Source organism: Micropterus salmoides, unplaced genomic scaffold (assembly GCF_014851395.1).
Source record: "Micropterus salmoides isolate LMB-PRFRI ecotype aquatic unplaced genomic scaffold, ASM1485139v1 Ms_hic_scaffold_18, whole genome shotgun sequence".
NCBI classification, from domain to species: domain Eukaryota; kingdom Metazoa; phylum Chordata; class Actinopteri; order Centrarchiformes; family Centrarchidae; genus Micropterus; species Micropterus salmoides.
Window position 1 is genome coordinate 27481471 of NW_024040928.1, and position 14928 is coordinate 27496398.

Here is a 14928-nt window from a genome sequence, read left to right on the forward strand (position 1 = left end):
AGCTGGAGTGCATTAAAATAAATAAATAAAAGTCTGCTGAAAGCGTGCAACAAAACAAAATGATTGAGAAAAATGACGAGATGGGGCCATGTATAGTAATTATGGGTTTCACTGTTAAGAAGAAAAACAAGCAACATTTGGTCACCAGAAGGGTTGAAAGTGAGCTCTCGTTAACGGGTTCCTCTCAGACGAAAACGAATTGGGCAAAAAGCTTTGAATAATCTTTGCCTCATGTGCCTTCGTCAGAGTTTTACACAACACCGAATGACACAAACAGATTCTTTGGACCGGTCTTGTCTTCCTTTTTCAACACCTGAGTTCTCAACGTGGTTCCCTGCATGCGCCCCACAGGGCAGGCAGCACACGTGGCAGCCATTAATCCGCTGCTGGCACGTGTCGGATCCAGAAGGAGTTGGCGGTCAAACCTCCGCCTCGGCCAAAACGCTGCTTTGGAGGAGCTCGAATGAAAAAGACTCGATCCATTCAGTCCTGGGATGATCCATGTTTCAGAGTTTTTGTAGGATTTTGGGATGTACATGGTGATTCTGAAAGTGGCGCTGCATTGCGGAGTTTTAACAGTCACTTCTATGCTTCTTTTAGCTTCCACAACCCCAAACCCTTTTTGCAAAATGTAAATTTGAATGTTTATAGATCAGATTTAGCACAGTTAATACAAAAGACGTATTTATACCTTTGATTCCTGGCTCATAACGGTGTCTCTTTTGTGGAGCACCAGTGTCGGCACTGGTCCGTTACACTACTAGTTACTGGGAAAAGTAATATTACTGTAATCCAGTAACTAGGAGTGTAATGGAATACTTTTCCAAAACAGTATTATTACAGTTACAAATCCAAGTAACTGGATACTGAACGCGGCATCCTTGACGTGAATGCGCGACTGTACAGCAGGTCAGCGGCACCTGACCTTGTGTTGTTCATAAGCCAGAAAGCAAAAGGAAGAGAATGAGGGAGAGAGGTGTTCTTTTGACGGCTGTAAGTAGCCTATCACTATTATTGTGTCACAGCCTAAGATGCAAAGAACAATGTCGTCTAGTGTAAACGCTGTGAGACCATCAAAAAGCTTTCAACCGCCAACAACTCTACATTTAATTTATTGAAGCAGCACAGCGACGTGAAACTTGCAGAAAGAAACTCTGGCAGCTGCTGCCACTGATGCTCGGACTCGTGGGGAGAGAGTGGCGTTGTAAAAATACTGGTTTTATAAATACATGTGGAGAAAAACAGTTGTTCAAAAGTCGGGATTTACTTGCTTTATTTTATTATTTCAGCTGGTGGTGTTAAGAAGCATTGTATGTTTAAAAAAATAAACACCTTCCTCCTTGCTGCTGTTATGAATGTGATATTAACGTCTGCTTTGTTTGGGGGGTAGTGAAAGTAATATAGTAAGGTACTTTTATCACCCAGTAACAAGTTAAGGAGTAATAAGTAACTAGTAGCTTATTACCATTTCTGAGTACCTTGCCCAACACTGGTCCCAACAGGAGGTCAAATAGAAGCTAATCCCTTCTCCTTAAAAAAGTGATCACCGTCAGTGGTGCGCTGTTAGTCAAAGACTTAATTCATCCTTGTGTGCAAAGGCACCTATTGCACTGATTCCCCTGAAATGAACCATTTAAACTAACTGATTTTCACAACCGCAGGTACGTTTTTAAGCTCATCAGTGTGCTGCCAGCTAACTAGCCTGCAAACTGACATTAGCGGTGCTCTATTCCCCAAGTAGATGTTTGGTCCCTTGTCCGGCAAAAGAAGAAATATAGATTCACTAGGAGACATTGGGTTGAAAGCCAATGTGGGTTGCTGATGAAAGTCTGATGTATAGATTCTTTTATATAGCTATATCACTGAGAGTGTCGGCCTATCAGAGAACAGGGATCTAACTGCTTCATACAATAAAGTGAAATGATTTGATTGGCTGTAACGACCTTCTCTGTGCACATGGCCAGAAAAACAATTGTGCACATTAGACAGCAAAGGATTATGGGTGTCGTTAGACGCTTACCTGCCCATCCTGGGGGGATGGTGGGCGGAGGGGTCGGGGTTGGTGGGAGCGTTGGAACCGGAGTGGGCTTCACCACTGTGAGTAACAAAAACAGGCCATAAACATCGTTCTAATGAATACAGAATAACAGTAAACATGTCACATGATGAAGTCATTGTTTTGGATCAGTCCTGTGAGATGATGTAACTCAGTGTTTGTATAGTGCAGAGCGTCTGAATCCTGCTTCACATCTCAGACACCGCAGTTCACATTTTCACTAGGCGCGTTGGAAAGATGCAGCTCGTTACTACGATCATGTTTCCTTTGATAAAACCGAGGTGCCGGGTTCTGGATGTGGAGGCAGCTGGCCGGTGTTCAACAAAAACATCTCACAACATTCATTTGTGTGCTGTATATTCTCTCAAACATGTCCAGTTTGATTTTGATTAAATATTTGATAAGAAAAACACATTTTCCCCCATTCATCACATGCGGCATTCTTTCTCATAGTAATCAATAAGTAGATTGCTCTAGATCAAGTAAGAATGTGCATTTTCATATTAAAAACTGACATTTTTCATTTAATTCAGATGTTTATAATGCATTTAAACAGCACATATGGTAAACATCCCTGATATAACTTCTGGTGGTGATGGCGCAATGGATAAGACTATGCCTTTGGTGTGAGAGACCCGGGTTCAAAACCCATTCACCATTGTGTCCTTGTGCAAGACACTTAACCCCTAGTTGCTCCAGAGGCGTGAGACCTCTGACATGTATAGCAATTGTAAGTCGCTTTGGATAAAAGCGTCAGCTAAAATGAATAAATGTAATTTCAGCGGTGAACGGTGTGGCCTGAACACGGACACAGCAGCACGTAATGTCACCTGTAAGTGACCATAAGTTGTTACTGGGTCACACATTCACTCGGAACATGACTTATGCTACAGTTGAGCAGATTTGTCTGAAGACTACAAACATGACACAACAACAACAACTTCATTTCCGAAATGCAGCACTTACACGTTCTCTCTTTGGCGCTGACTCCCGGGCCTTCCAGATTTGGGGTCTGAACGAACACAGTGGCGGTGTACAGAGCGTCAGGTGAGAGTCCGTCAAAGCAGTACTGAGGCAGACCGGCGGGGATAGTGATCTCATGTTGTCCTTTACTGGAGGCTACAGAGGAAGGAAGCATGGAGAGTTTTTACATCAATACCTCAGACGAACACTGACCGACTAACGCCATTTTAAAATGGTCAGGTTTAAATCTTTTACATTAAGCTCAACCAAATAAGATTTTCCATGGCTTTACGCTCCACTCTCTCTTCCTTTGTTGGGAAGTCTTTTCTCAAACTTTCCACAGTGGGAAACCATCTTTGAACAAATCATTTACACATTTTTCTGGCAGGGGGGGGATAGACAGAAGGTTGGTCCTCTGTTCAATTATTTCAGTAAGATTATATTCTGATAAAACTGTTTTCCTATTAAACTTAAATACTAAATCAATTGTAGCTCACCAATGGTGCCGTACGCGTATTAAAAAAAAAATTAAGACACCTTTGCTGATCATTTAAACGTTTTCATGGGACTGATTACATTCACATGGGAACATTGATTCATGTACTCTGTATCCGCTAAGTGAAAGCAGGAAGGACATTGTGATACAGGGGCGCTCCAGAGTTTGTCCTGAATGGCTGGAAATTCGCAGTCCAAGCCTTGTAAATCACACCCAGTGGGTTTTATATAGTTTTTTTTAAGCTCTGAATCATTGTGAAAGATTAATATAAGTGGTGAAAACTTGAGATATTTCCTCCAGGGGTATGATAGCATTAATGATAATTACCAATGACTCAAAGATTACTTCCCCAGGTGCTTACATTTCTGGCTTTTAAAGAAACGAACAACTGGGCCCGCTGGCTTATACTGCTGGCAACTTCAGTCCGTGTTTCAGCTTCGTAAACGACGAAAAATCTTTTTATTTTACAACATTTTGCCATTTCTGTGCTCCAACAGTGCATAGATTTATGGAGAAATACTCTATAGGGTTACTTTTAAAATCTCTGACAACTTGGTTCAACATTCAAGCCAACCCTCGACTCAAAAATGCGTTTTGCTTATTGTTACTTCACGTTTGAGCCTCACTGTAGGCAGAAAGATGTGCCGAGTTTGGTTTTACATTCATCTGCTGAGGCAGGAACGTTTCTTTGTGCTCACCTTAAATCTCAGATTTTGATTTACAGACAGCCAAACAACAGATTCTGATTCAAATGCTGTCAGCCCTGATTGGTCCATGGAAAAGTATGTCACATCTTTTTACCAACTGAGCCCCGCCCACTTGAAACCAGTAAAAAAAAAAAGCTCAGACAAAAACTCAAACAAAAAACCCCAAAACATCTTAATTTGGAGAGAACTGTGTTCATGCAGGACAGCGTCACTCATTAGGAAACTGATTGTGAAAATACATTTTCAGGACCTTGAATTTTTGTCTCTGAAATTGTGTATCTGCTTTTCTTGTTCTTTATTTTTTAATTGGTTTAACTGGTTTGTTGTGAAGCACTTCTCCAACTCTTGGTTTGAAAAATGCTTGATGAATAAAGTTAAAAAGACGTCATGGGGCTCGCGTGTCATGCATTTAGTGTCGGTGTTGCTGTATTCTCTGTTTTGTTGCTAACGGAGGAAAATAAAAGATTAGCTAATGCTCCTAAAACAAATTTGTCAACATCTCAGTGATGAACAAACCCAACAAGTTACCCTTTTACAGTGACATGTTTACAGCTCTGCGTGGTTGGACAATGATATATTGGTAATAAGGTTTCCGGTTTACACTGTGCGCTCTAGTAAGCACAAACAAACAAAGCGTGTTTACCGCAGAGACAGCTGCCACAGAGGATGATCGCTGCTCTTCAGTGGCCTGACAGCACAACTCTTAAAATTAGAAGGATTTTGTGATTCTCTGTTAAATGACACAATCCAGCAGCTCTGGTGACGCAACACTCTCAGAATGAGCTCTGTAATATCAACAAGTTATGATCAAACTCGCTTTATATAAATTGTTCTGGGAAAAACATCTCGGCCTCTCGGCGAGATCTCCTCCAAAACAGTGGCCCCTATTTATCAAAGACTGAAGATATACAAGTGATGTTGACAAAATATAATCCCTGAAACACTTAAGCAGGATATTAGATAATTCTTAAGTCTTAAAAACTGGCAGCCACATGTTCTTCTTCTAACCAGCGTTTCCATGGCTTTTAAAATACAGAGGAAATATCAATGGAGAAGACCCGTGGCCTCGCTCACGATTCCCCGCTCGCAGTTTTTCCACTTACTCATCTCACCACCGTCTCCGACCGCTGTTTGCGTTTCCATTTGAGAACAAACAGTTGACTGATTTGTTGACTTGAGAGCACCGTCTGCTGCCTTTCACTGTGACGGATTCTCAGGCAGAAGAGTTCTGATCCTCTGGTAGTGGTTAACCCGCCATCTGTCTCACGCTAGCAGACCCATATTTGTTCTGGCAACCCGTCATAGCGGCTCGAATGGCTAATGACTACCATATAGATATTCAAATGTGGATGCTCCCTATCCTGGTTTTTCCTGCTCTTTAACCGCCAACCCGTGTCCATGTGCGAATATGAACCAGATGGGATTCAAAGACCCCGCAGTAATCGAAAAGGATGTAATCTTTACAGACAGAGACACAATTAAAGCTTGGTGGTCGTACGCTTTAAATCCCGGCCAAAACTTGCATCCTGCTCCGAGTAATAATCACAAGGAGGAGGCCTAAAAGATAAACAGTCTCCGAGAGGAAAAAAAAAAAAAGTCAAGACTAGACGTAATCCAACAGCAGACACAGTCTGCTAAACGCTATGAAGGATCTGTAGAATCCACGGCCACAGGGGTGACCTCATCTGGAGGTAGGCCTTCAAAACATCTGCTGCGAGTCTTATTGCACACATTACCGCATGCATAACCTCAAACAAGTCACCCCCGATCAAGATCGGACTGTTGAGAGTGGACCACACCACCACATCAAGTATTAATAGGGACAGTTGACGAAATGCTTTACTTGAGAAAGAAGCTGGTGTTGTCGTTTTGTCTCTGTCCAGCGTAGACAAAAAAATTAAGCAACAGTTCTAATAATTGATTTTTCAAGAAGTAAATGCGGTTGCTGTATTTCCAGCACGTTCTGTCCAACAAACAGTCCCAAATCTCAAAGATATAGTTATACATAATGTAAAGTTTGACATTCAAAAAAGTGGTGGTTATGTTAACTGGTATAAACAGTGAAACGTCGAGGAGACTTACGGTCCGCAGGGTTGAGTTTGATGCGGTACGATGTGGCCGCCCTGTGAGGAGTCCATTTGATGCAGAACTTGTCGTGGTCGACGTTGAAGGTCTCAATGTTGGTGACGTTCAGGTAGACTGAGGACAGAACGTCACATTTCAACAGATCAAGACATATCAAAAGAGACATTTCTGGGTTTCTACCGCCCGTTTGGAAAACGTTTCATAAATATCCTGAGGAGATCCTGAACGGTGCAAACTCACATTTGTTTAAAAGACAGAGAGACTGTTTTTCCCCTGGTGGATGTGACACCCAAGTTAAATAAGTAAAAAATCCTTTTATCCTTTGTGGTATGAAGCAGTTTCGGAAGTTGGATATTTCCACTGCTGATGCTTTCAGCTCAAAATCACCCAGATTTACAGAGGCATGCTGTGGAGTTTTCAAATTTTCACTTTTGTAACGTTTTAATACACCCTAAACCAGAGTTTGTACCTCATTAAGGACAAGTCCAAGACAGGTTTCACACCGTTTGAGACAAGTCTCAAGTCCTGCAAGTCCAAGTCAAGACTTAAGTCTTTAAAAAGAAAATTGCAATCGGCAGTTGGGTCTCTGGTCGCAGACAGTATTTGTACCAACATTGTTTCCAGAAAGTTAAAATAAAATGATTTGAAAGATTTTGCCAGGTTGAAACTAAGACATGAAGGTTTTCACTGAAGTAAGTCAAATCTCAAAACATTCACATCCCAAGTCAGCGTCCGCGAGGCAAAACCTTTCAAGTAACGTTTCATCCAAGTGCAGTTGCAGTTGACTTTAACCTTCTTTGGACAACTATGACCTTGATAAATCGTCCCTGACATCCCAAGTCAAGTGTCAAGTTCTTTTGTTGTTTTGTTTTTTTTACTTAAATCCCACACATTAAATTCTTTTTAAACGTCACTGTATTTGGGTGGTAGAAACCTCAGCAGATGAGATCTCAGAATCTGAGGAAAAGCTTAACTAGGGGACAAAAAAAATACCCCTGCTGCTAGGTGCCATCGGGCGTGAATGAGAAAAATGTGTTGTGATTTTAAATAACTGACTATTTTCTAGAAGTTCCTGGCAGTAGGACTTCATGCATTTGTCCGTTCTACACAGCAACTGTACGTACGTGTTGTTCCCTGTCCGAGGAGCGGTCCGCTCACGCCGCCGGTGTAATGGGCCACCACTTTAAGATCGTAGGTGGTTCCAGGCTGCAGGTTGTGCAGAGTGTAAGAGGTCACGTCGCCCACAAACATGTCTATAGGCTGGTTTGTGCCTGGAAAGACAAGAGAAATAAAATGGTAGGAGTGCAGAAGTGAAACATGCATGTGACCACACCACACTGTCTTTAATCTGAGAGGAAGTCCTAAAAGTGCAATGGATGAAATCACAACAGCTACTGAGCTAACATGTCAACAAATCCCATCTCCAACTGACCCTCAGGAATGATCTTTCATGCTTAGTGAAGCAGTTTCGAACTGTGAACTCACACTTAACTAAAACTGACTGGGTTTATTTTATATTCCTCTGGTTATATTAAAATACCATTCAGTTATTTTCCTCTTTATTTTTTTTAAAAGTAGTAGTTCCAAAGCTGGGGAAAGGGACTCACCCCCTTTTCTTCCTAAAAATATTCAAATAAATCAAACTTTTCATGGTTGACCAACATTCACTTCTTTTGAAAGAGCAAACAGCCACATAAATGTTCTGAACCACAGAGCAGTGACATATTGTCTCACCTGCAGGAGAGTAGATCAGTTTGTATCCCTGGACAGGAGCTGGCACCGGGTCCCAGGACACTCTGAATCGGGTGTACCACTCATCTGAGACACGAAGGTTCCTGGGACTCAAGAGGCCGACTGCGACGAGAGTGAAGACACATGTCAACAACAATTTCCACATAAGTCAGCTGGAGGCGACGTCAACTTGCTGAATCTTCAGATGTTTTATAAAAGTAAAAAGTGGGGAAATCCGTCTACCCGAAGCTCATCAACATCCCCAAAATATCAGAGATCCGGTCTGTGGTAGCTTAAGGCTGCTCTGGTTTTAAAAGAAGCATCTTTTTACAGTTTTAAAGTTGTATTGTTAATTGTTTTGCACATTTGTTTTGTTAAAATAAGCGACACTTTCTCAGCTGTTCTGAGATTCTGCTTCTTTTGCCTTTTCAGTATATAAAAACTGAACCACTAAACCACTTCCAGGGTGAACATTTCTACCTCCTCGTTAGCAAGTCACTGCTGATTACTTTGCCCTTCATTCGTTTTTGAAATTCATTATGTGTGACATTGCACAAGTTTAGATTTGGGTCTTTTCTCAGCCTTTGAGCGAGCCGGGCGTCTGCGGAGCTCTGACTTGGACTGACGCCTCACACACACACACACACTTTCTTCCCGTTTCTATTGTTTGTATAACTAATGCTACTGCTCACCAGTGAAGTGCTCTCCCATTTCAGCTCCTGTGAGATCGCAGTGGTCTGAACTCGTCGCGTTAACACATGTTGGCACTGTTGACTAACGTATGTCTACTGTATTTATTTTCACTGCACTCCCCTCTCCGGCACCGCTGGCCCGTGGAGCTGCGAGCGGAGGGTGTGTTTAGCTCAACTGTTCTATCAGCAGCAGAAGGCTCGGCGGGAGCGAGCCGTAACGCAGAGTTCACAGGTTCAATCCCTGCAACAAACTGTGAGACCACAGCAAGACATTGATACCCATTACATCCTTATTGGAAATGTTGTAAAGCAGACTGGAGTGCAACTTTTTCAGTTTGTTCTAATGTGAGTTAATGTGAACAGCTCCAATCCGTAAAAGGAAGCCTCCGTTGGGAAGTTTGAAAGTTGGCTCTAAAAAGTTTGATCCACACCGCCATACTTTCTCCGCAACAGAGCTAGGTACACTGCTATGTTGCACAATCGCCTCCTCACATCTCCAGAGTCTTTGTGGTCGACAGTTGTTAGTAACGTACTGATGGTATGATGGTGGAGAAGTGGATTATTTTGCAGGAGCAGTTAAACATCTTCTTTCTGATGTTCTAGTAATGTTGCGGTATTTCTTTAAAGTGCTAAAAAGGACACCGCAGCCCCTTTACAATCAACGTCCAACTTGGTGATCCAAAAATAATTGAATAAAACTGGTGATTTGTCTGCTGTTTGACTGGAAACTTGTCATTCTTGTAAATCCGATTGACTTAAACCTTGTTTGCTACACAACTATAGCGCGTATTACAGAGCCAACATTGTGATGCGGTTGAAGCTGAAATATGTAACTTTCAACACATTATCATCTTCTGCAGGAGCGAAAAAGCTCATTAAAAGATCAGAAATTGAGAGATTAAGATAACAGTAGTATCGGTCGGATTGCCATAAAAACAGAGGACTTTTAAGCAGTGCTGTGCTTGAACGCATCCTGTAGCAGAGGACTGAAGCGGCACCGCCTGCGTAGACTCTGTGAGACAATCGGACTTGCGTTGCTGGACATGCTGTTGAGTTCTGGCTCCGTTTTGAACACACAAAAACAGGCTGTGTTAGAGCCCGGCTGCCTCACCTGTACGTCCGTTTCCATTGAGGGACCCTCCGGGGCCCTCGGCGTAGATGGCCACTACAGTGATGTTGTACGGGGTGTCGGGGAGCAGATTCTGCAGCATGGCGTTGTTCCTGTTTCCTGGAACCACAGTCTGAGGATCAAAACACCAGGGAGTCAGAGGCTTTCAGACACGGAGGAAAACGTTTCAGCAAAAATGAGTTTGTTGCTTTTACATTCACAGAGAATCCTGAGAAGACAGGGAGAAGGTTTCTAGAAAGAAACTCTGTGCTCTGTGTAGGTGTTCCTGTTTGCTCTTTTCTTGCAGATACATTTATAACGAACGTTTATGTCCATGTCAGCAGACGCAGCACCAATATAAGCTACCTCTCAGCTGCCTGTTCACTCTCTCACCAGTCAATATTTAAACATGAAAATACATTTTATAATATAGATAAATAGAAGAAATCAATTTTGACGTCTTTATCGTCCCGTTTATTAATATCTGAAAGTATTCAGACTGATCTGTCTGCAGAATACTCTCTAATAATCAGGAAATTGCTGCATGTGGGAGCTGTGTACAAACACAAACCGTCTCCATTAGCCACAGATGCTAAATTGTAATAATTAAATGCATTTATAAATGGTTATGAGTTCCAGTCTGGAGAAATCCTTTCATTGGCGTCCCTCCGCTGCAGTTAGCCGACTCATGCAGAACAGGTGTTTCACTAACAAGTGAGAGAGGGGGGAGCACAGCTGGGCCGTCTCCGCCCTCCACCGCAGGTCCAACTCATTATTTAGGACTATTAATAACGTTATTATGGCCAAATTGTAGTGTTTGTTTAACAGCGCCTGTAATTAGTCTCAATAATCTGTGATTTATAACCTGAACGAGCCAAGGGAATCCGGAGATGTGACTTCACTACATAGCTTGCATGGAACATCACGGCAAATGGTGAACCGTGAGAGTGTATCAAGAGTTTATCTAAAACATTTATCCAAAACAGAACACGTCTTTACCGGAAGTTAATCTCTCATTATTGCTAAAACGTAGACGGTCGATTGGACAACATGAGCATTTTTCTTTGTTACATCTTAACAAATCCGTCTGCCTCGAAGGGTTTTCTCACTTTGAGGATTCTTGAAAGAGCTGTAAAGTGGTTTCTGTCTTTAATGTGTGCTTCAGATTTCTTTAAACAGCAGCTTTTCTTGTCAGTCAAATGCGTCGTCGTGGATAGGACTAAAGTCTGGTAAACACATACCACCATCGGGAAGCAAAAACACTAATAAATGCACCGAAAAGGACAAAGTTTAGTTAAACCAGTTGTGTAACACATGTAAATTAGAAACTTGTTTAAAGGCTTTTTATGCTTTACAGTATCTCCTTTTTTTTCCTAGCTCTACACTTTTACAGTAAAATTACAGTGATGTTATTTTGAGGCCGCAGCGATTACTGTATTTCAGCCTCAAGGTGTCATTTTTTTCTGTGTGCTTACAAATTCAGTGATGGGGTCTCCGGTCATGGGGGCGTAGGCGATCCTGTACTGCTGCACCGGACCCTCTGCGTGGTCCCAGCCGATGGTGAGGGTGCTGGTGGTGGCGTCAAACACACGCATGTTCCTGGGACCAGCCCGCGGCACTGCAGCACAAACACATCAACAAACACTGTTGTACAATGGGTTTGATGACACATTGTGACTTCCTGTACACCATAACAACATTTACAGGGGTCATTTAATCTGGTATTGATTTTTTAAAATGATGTTCCTTGTCCACAAAGACAAAACCATCCAGTTTTGCACCTTTTTAAAGAATTTTCACGATTGAAGAAATAAAATAGAGACCAAAACATCTAAATTCAGTTTGACAATTACTGTTGCAAAGTGCATTAAGAAAAGAGCTGTATTTGGAATCACCTACTACATGCTACCGGGGACCCCAGTATGCAGGGTGTACACATACTGCATACTACCATGAAATGCAGTAAGAAACTGTTAAATCGATTTAATTTGCTGTATGCAAGGCCAGGCTTAGCTGGTTTCCGGTTTTGGAGCAGGAAAGATTGCAGCCGACCCCTCCCACCTTGGACACAAACCGTTTCAGACTGCGGTCCACCATGACCAAAACCTCTCGCCACAAACACAGCTTCTTCCCGTCTGCAGCTAGCCTCATCAGCAAGGCCCCCCCACTGACGCTCCCCCCTTAAAAATAATACAAATGTCTCTGCACATGTAAATATTTCATATCATGCACAAATCTGGCACATTGCACATATCTGTTGTTAACTGTTAATCTTTGTTGTTGTATATTTTTATATTTATGTACACAATACTCTTCTGTTGCAACACGTCTGCACAACACAAACCCGGAATATTGCACATGTAAATATGTGCGACGTTGTTCTTTCTCTGCAAAAGAGTTTTATTTTTCTCTTTTCTTTTTATTATTCATATAACTTGCATTGTCCATTCCATATTTATATATATTTCTAGATTTATTTATGTCAACTGTATGTTTGTCTACGTGTAGCCCCTTATCACTAAAGCAAATTTCTTGTATGTGCAAAACACTACTTGGAAATAAAGCTCCTTCTGATTCTGGAAAACGTAAGTAAACAATAGGGGGAATATAAATATATGTAGCCTACCACTTATACCATTATTGTCTAATCTTGTGTAAGGAGAAAAAGGAAGCAGCTGATATGTAACGAAATGTTATAGCTGCATTTGTCCTACCAACAATAACAAAGCCATAACGCTTGTAATGGTGTCTGTTGTTTCTGTATTATTACTGTGTTACTGTTTGCGGTTGTTCAGCACGGCTTGTGTTGTGTTTTTGATCAGTCCTGTTTTGTTGCTGTTGCTGTCTTTATGGTGTTTCGATGTCCTTGTTCTGTACATTTGATCATTTTTAAGGTCTCTAAACATCTTGGGGAAGGACTGCAGTTGAAAATTAGCCAGGAGATTTTTTGCCAAATCAGTATGACATCTGGGTATTTTTGGCATAATGCAGATTTTGCCTTTGTTTGCATACAACATTTAGGCCAAGCCCATGCACACACCATACCATGTATAGTAGGCGGTTTTCAATACAGCCAAGGTCTCTTTTTCTAATCAAACAGACAGATGTTGAATTAAGCTAGCAAGCTAATGCTAATGAAACTTCTGTAGATCTGCTTGAATGTGTTTCTTGGGACAATTAATTAAAGTTATTGGGAATTTTAGGTGCGAGGCACTTAAAAAAACGGCACAATTTACTTTACAGCATATTTTCATCACTTTACTCAATCTGTCTCTTATAAAGTTAAATAAAACAGACAGGTGTGCTGAAGCAGTGCTAAGGCTAGTCAGAGAAAGTTTACTGGCCAGTAGGTCAAACTAGAGTTTTAACAAGTTTTTGACTTGTTTTGACTATTAACCGAATACAGAGGCAAAGGCGTCATTTTCGTTTAACAGTCAATAAGGAAACAGAAACAGACATTATCTGGATGCAACTCCCGTTTTATGAGTACATAAGTGGCAGAGCACATGTGAAATAAGTAATGGCATAAGCTTCTTATTTTGTTAACATTAACTAGTTTGGAAAGTATGCTCCTCTTGTCCTGTTTGCGCTATTGTACTAGCTGTTTGTTTTATGACAGCTACCAGTGAAGCACCACTGAACCCCTCTTGATAAGATCTCGTCATTTGTTGAGAGAAACTGTGTCAGAAACTAAACACCGATTAACTTGTTGAGATGAACACTTATGCATCCATGCATGTGACTCACAGTAAGCAGGAGTCAGCCACCTGACTGCATATGCTGTCAAGGATGCGAGATTGCTGTTGTACTTACGTGTTTTGCCGTTGTTCTTGACTGGCGATCCCTCCCCGTCGGCGTACAGAGCTGAGACAGTGACCGAATAGGGAGTGTCTGGGATCAGGTTGTCCAGGAAGGCATTGTTAATATTTCCTGGAACCAGGACCTTTTTGGAGAAAAAAAACAAAATCCAAGAGTTAAAAAATGTATAGACATCATCATCACCACCACTACAGCCACAGCGGGAAAGCTTTGCCTATTCAAATGAGCCTCTTCACGCATTACATAGAGATCTGGCAGTAATAACGTACATAATGACCTCACTGCTCATCCCACATCCAGTTATCTCCAAAGCATTCAGCTGCCAAAGCTTTGCTGTAACACTAACAAAAGGCCTGGGAGGTTAGCCGCCAAACAAATCATTCACTCAGTAAGTGGACCGACGGATAAACAGTTTCTGCTAGGAAGCGGCTGGAGAGTGCGGGATCTGTCGACGACTCAGCAGGTTCAGACATGTAGCTCGACGTGTTTTCTAACAACAAGTATGACTGCAGACCGTCTCTTGTCACTGGGATTATCACGGCACCTATCCCCTGCTTTCTGAGCCATAAAAATCAATCCATTACATCATGGGAAATATATCTGCTGGTTGAACTCCAGTCCACCCTCATCTTAAGCTTTTGTTTTGGTTAAAGCAAATGTCTCAAAGGGTTTTGAACCCTAAGCTTCTGGACCATGAAACTGGTTCTTCAGTGATGAGGTGGTTGAGATCCCACAACTGGAAGCACACATTACGCCTGCTGACCTGGGGTCAAATCCCTCCAGTCCACGCACTAGTAAGGCCGGTGGATTGGCTGCTGTCCTTTTAAAACACAATGAATTATGTTAGACTGGAGGTGTAGTCATACAGCTGAAGGCAGAGCTGCTCGAGGGTTGAGATGCAGGTCACTGGTTCAGGAAAATCTCAGTGTATGGAGCCAAATAATCCTAATTCATGTGGTTAATTGTGGGCTTTTAAGAGGGTTGTGATTACTGTCTTAGAGAATCAACTTGAACGATCCACTGATATGGTATTCATGACTTCATCAGTACAAACTTTCTAAAAGCTCAACTATGATGTTTGCTAATGTTTTTTTTTTTTTTTTTTAAATGCCAGAACTCATGAAGTAAAGAATGTTATTTTTACTGATGACTTTTGTTGGCTACACCTTTCTTGTCCCTAACATAATAGTTAGCTGCATGTCAGACAACAACAGTAACTAAAAAAAGTTACTTAATAATTTTAAGGTTAGCCAGTTAGCATAGCTGACCCC

At 41.7% G+C, this 14928-nt stretch overlaps 1 protein-coding gene across 8 annotated transcripts in view; it reads right to left on the bottom strand.

Annotated features, from left to right (window-relative positions):
- Positions 1 to 14928, bottom strand: part of col12a1b (collagen, type XII, alpha 1b) — a 151569-nt gene that overhangs the window by 38674 nt on the left and 97967 nt on the right. For all 8 annotated transcript variants that reach the window (XM_038726224.1, XM_038726231.1, XM_038726225.1 and 5 more), the window contains 8 exons: positions 13652 to 13781; positions 11314 to 11456; positions 9842 to 9971; positions 8042 to 8161; positions 7432 to 7578; positions 6305 to 6421; positions 3023 to 3175; positions 2021 to 2095 (listed from right to left, as the gene is read on the bottom strand). In XM_038726224.1, the coding sequence (XP_038582152.1) occupies positions 2021 to 2095; positions 3023 to 3175; positions 6305 to 6421; positions 7432 to 7578; positions 8042 to 8161; positions 9842 to 9971; positions 11314 to 11456; positions 13652 to 13781 (1015 nt within the window). The remainder of the gene's footprint in view (positions 1 to 2020; positions 2096 to 3022; positions 3176 to 6304; positions 6422 to 7431; positions 7579 to 8041; positions 8162 to 9841; positions 9972 to 11313; positions 11457 to 13651; positions 13782 to 14928) is intronic.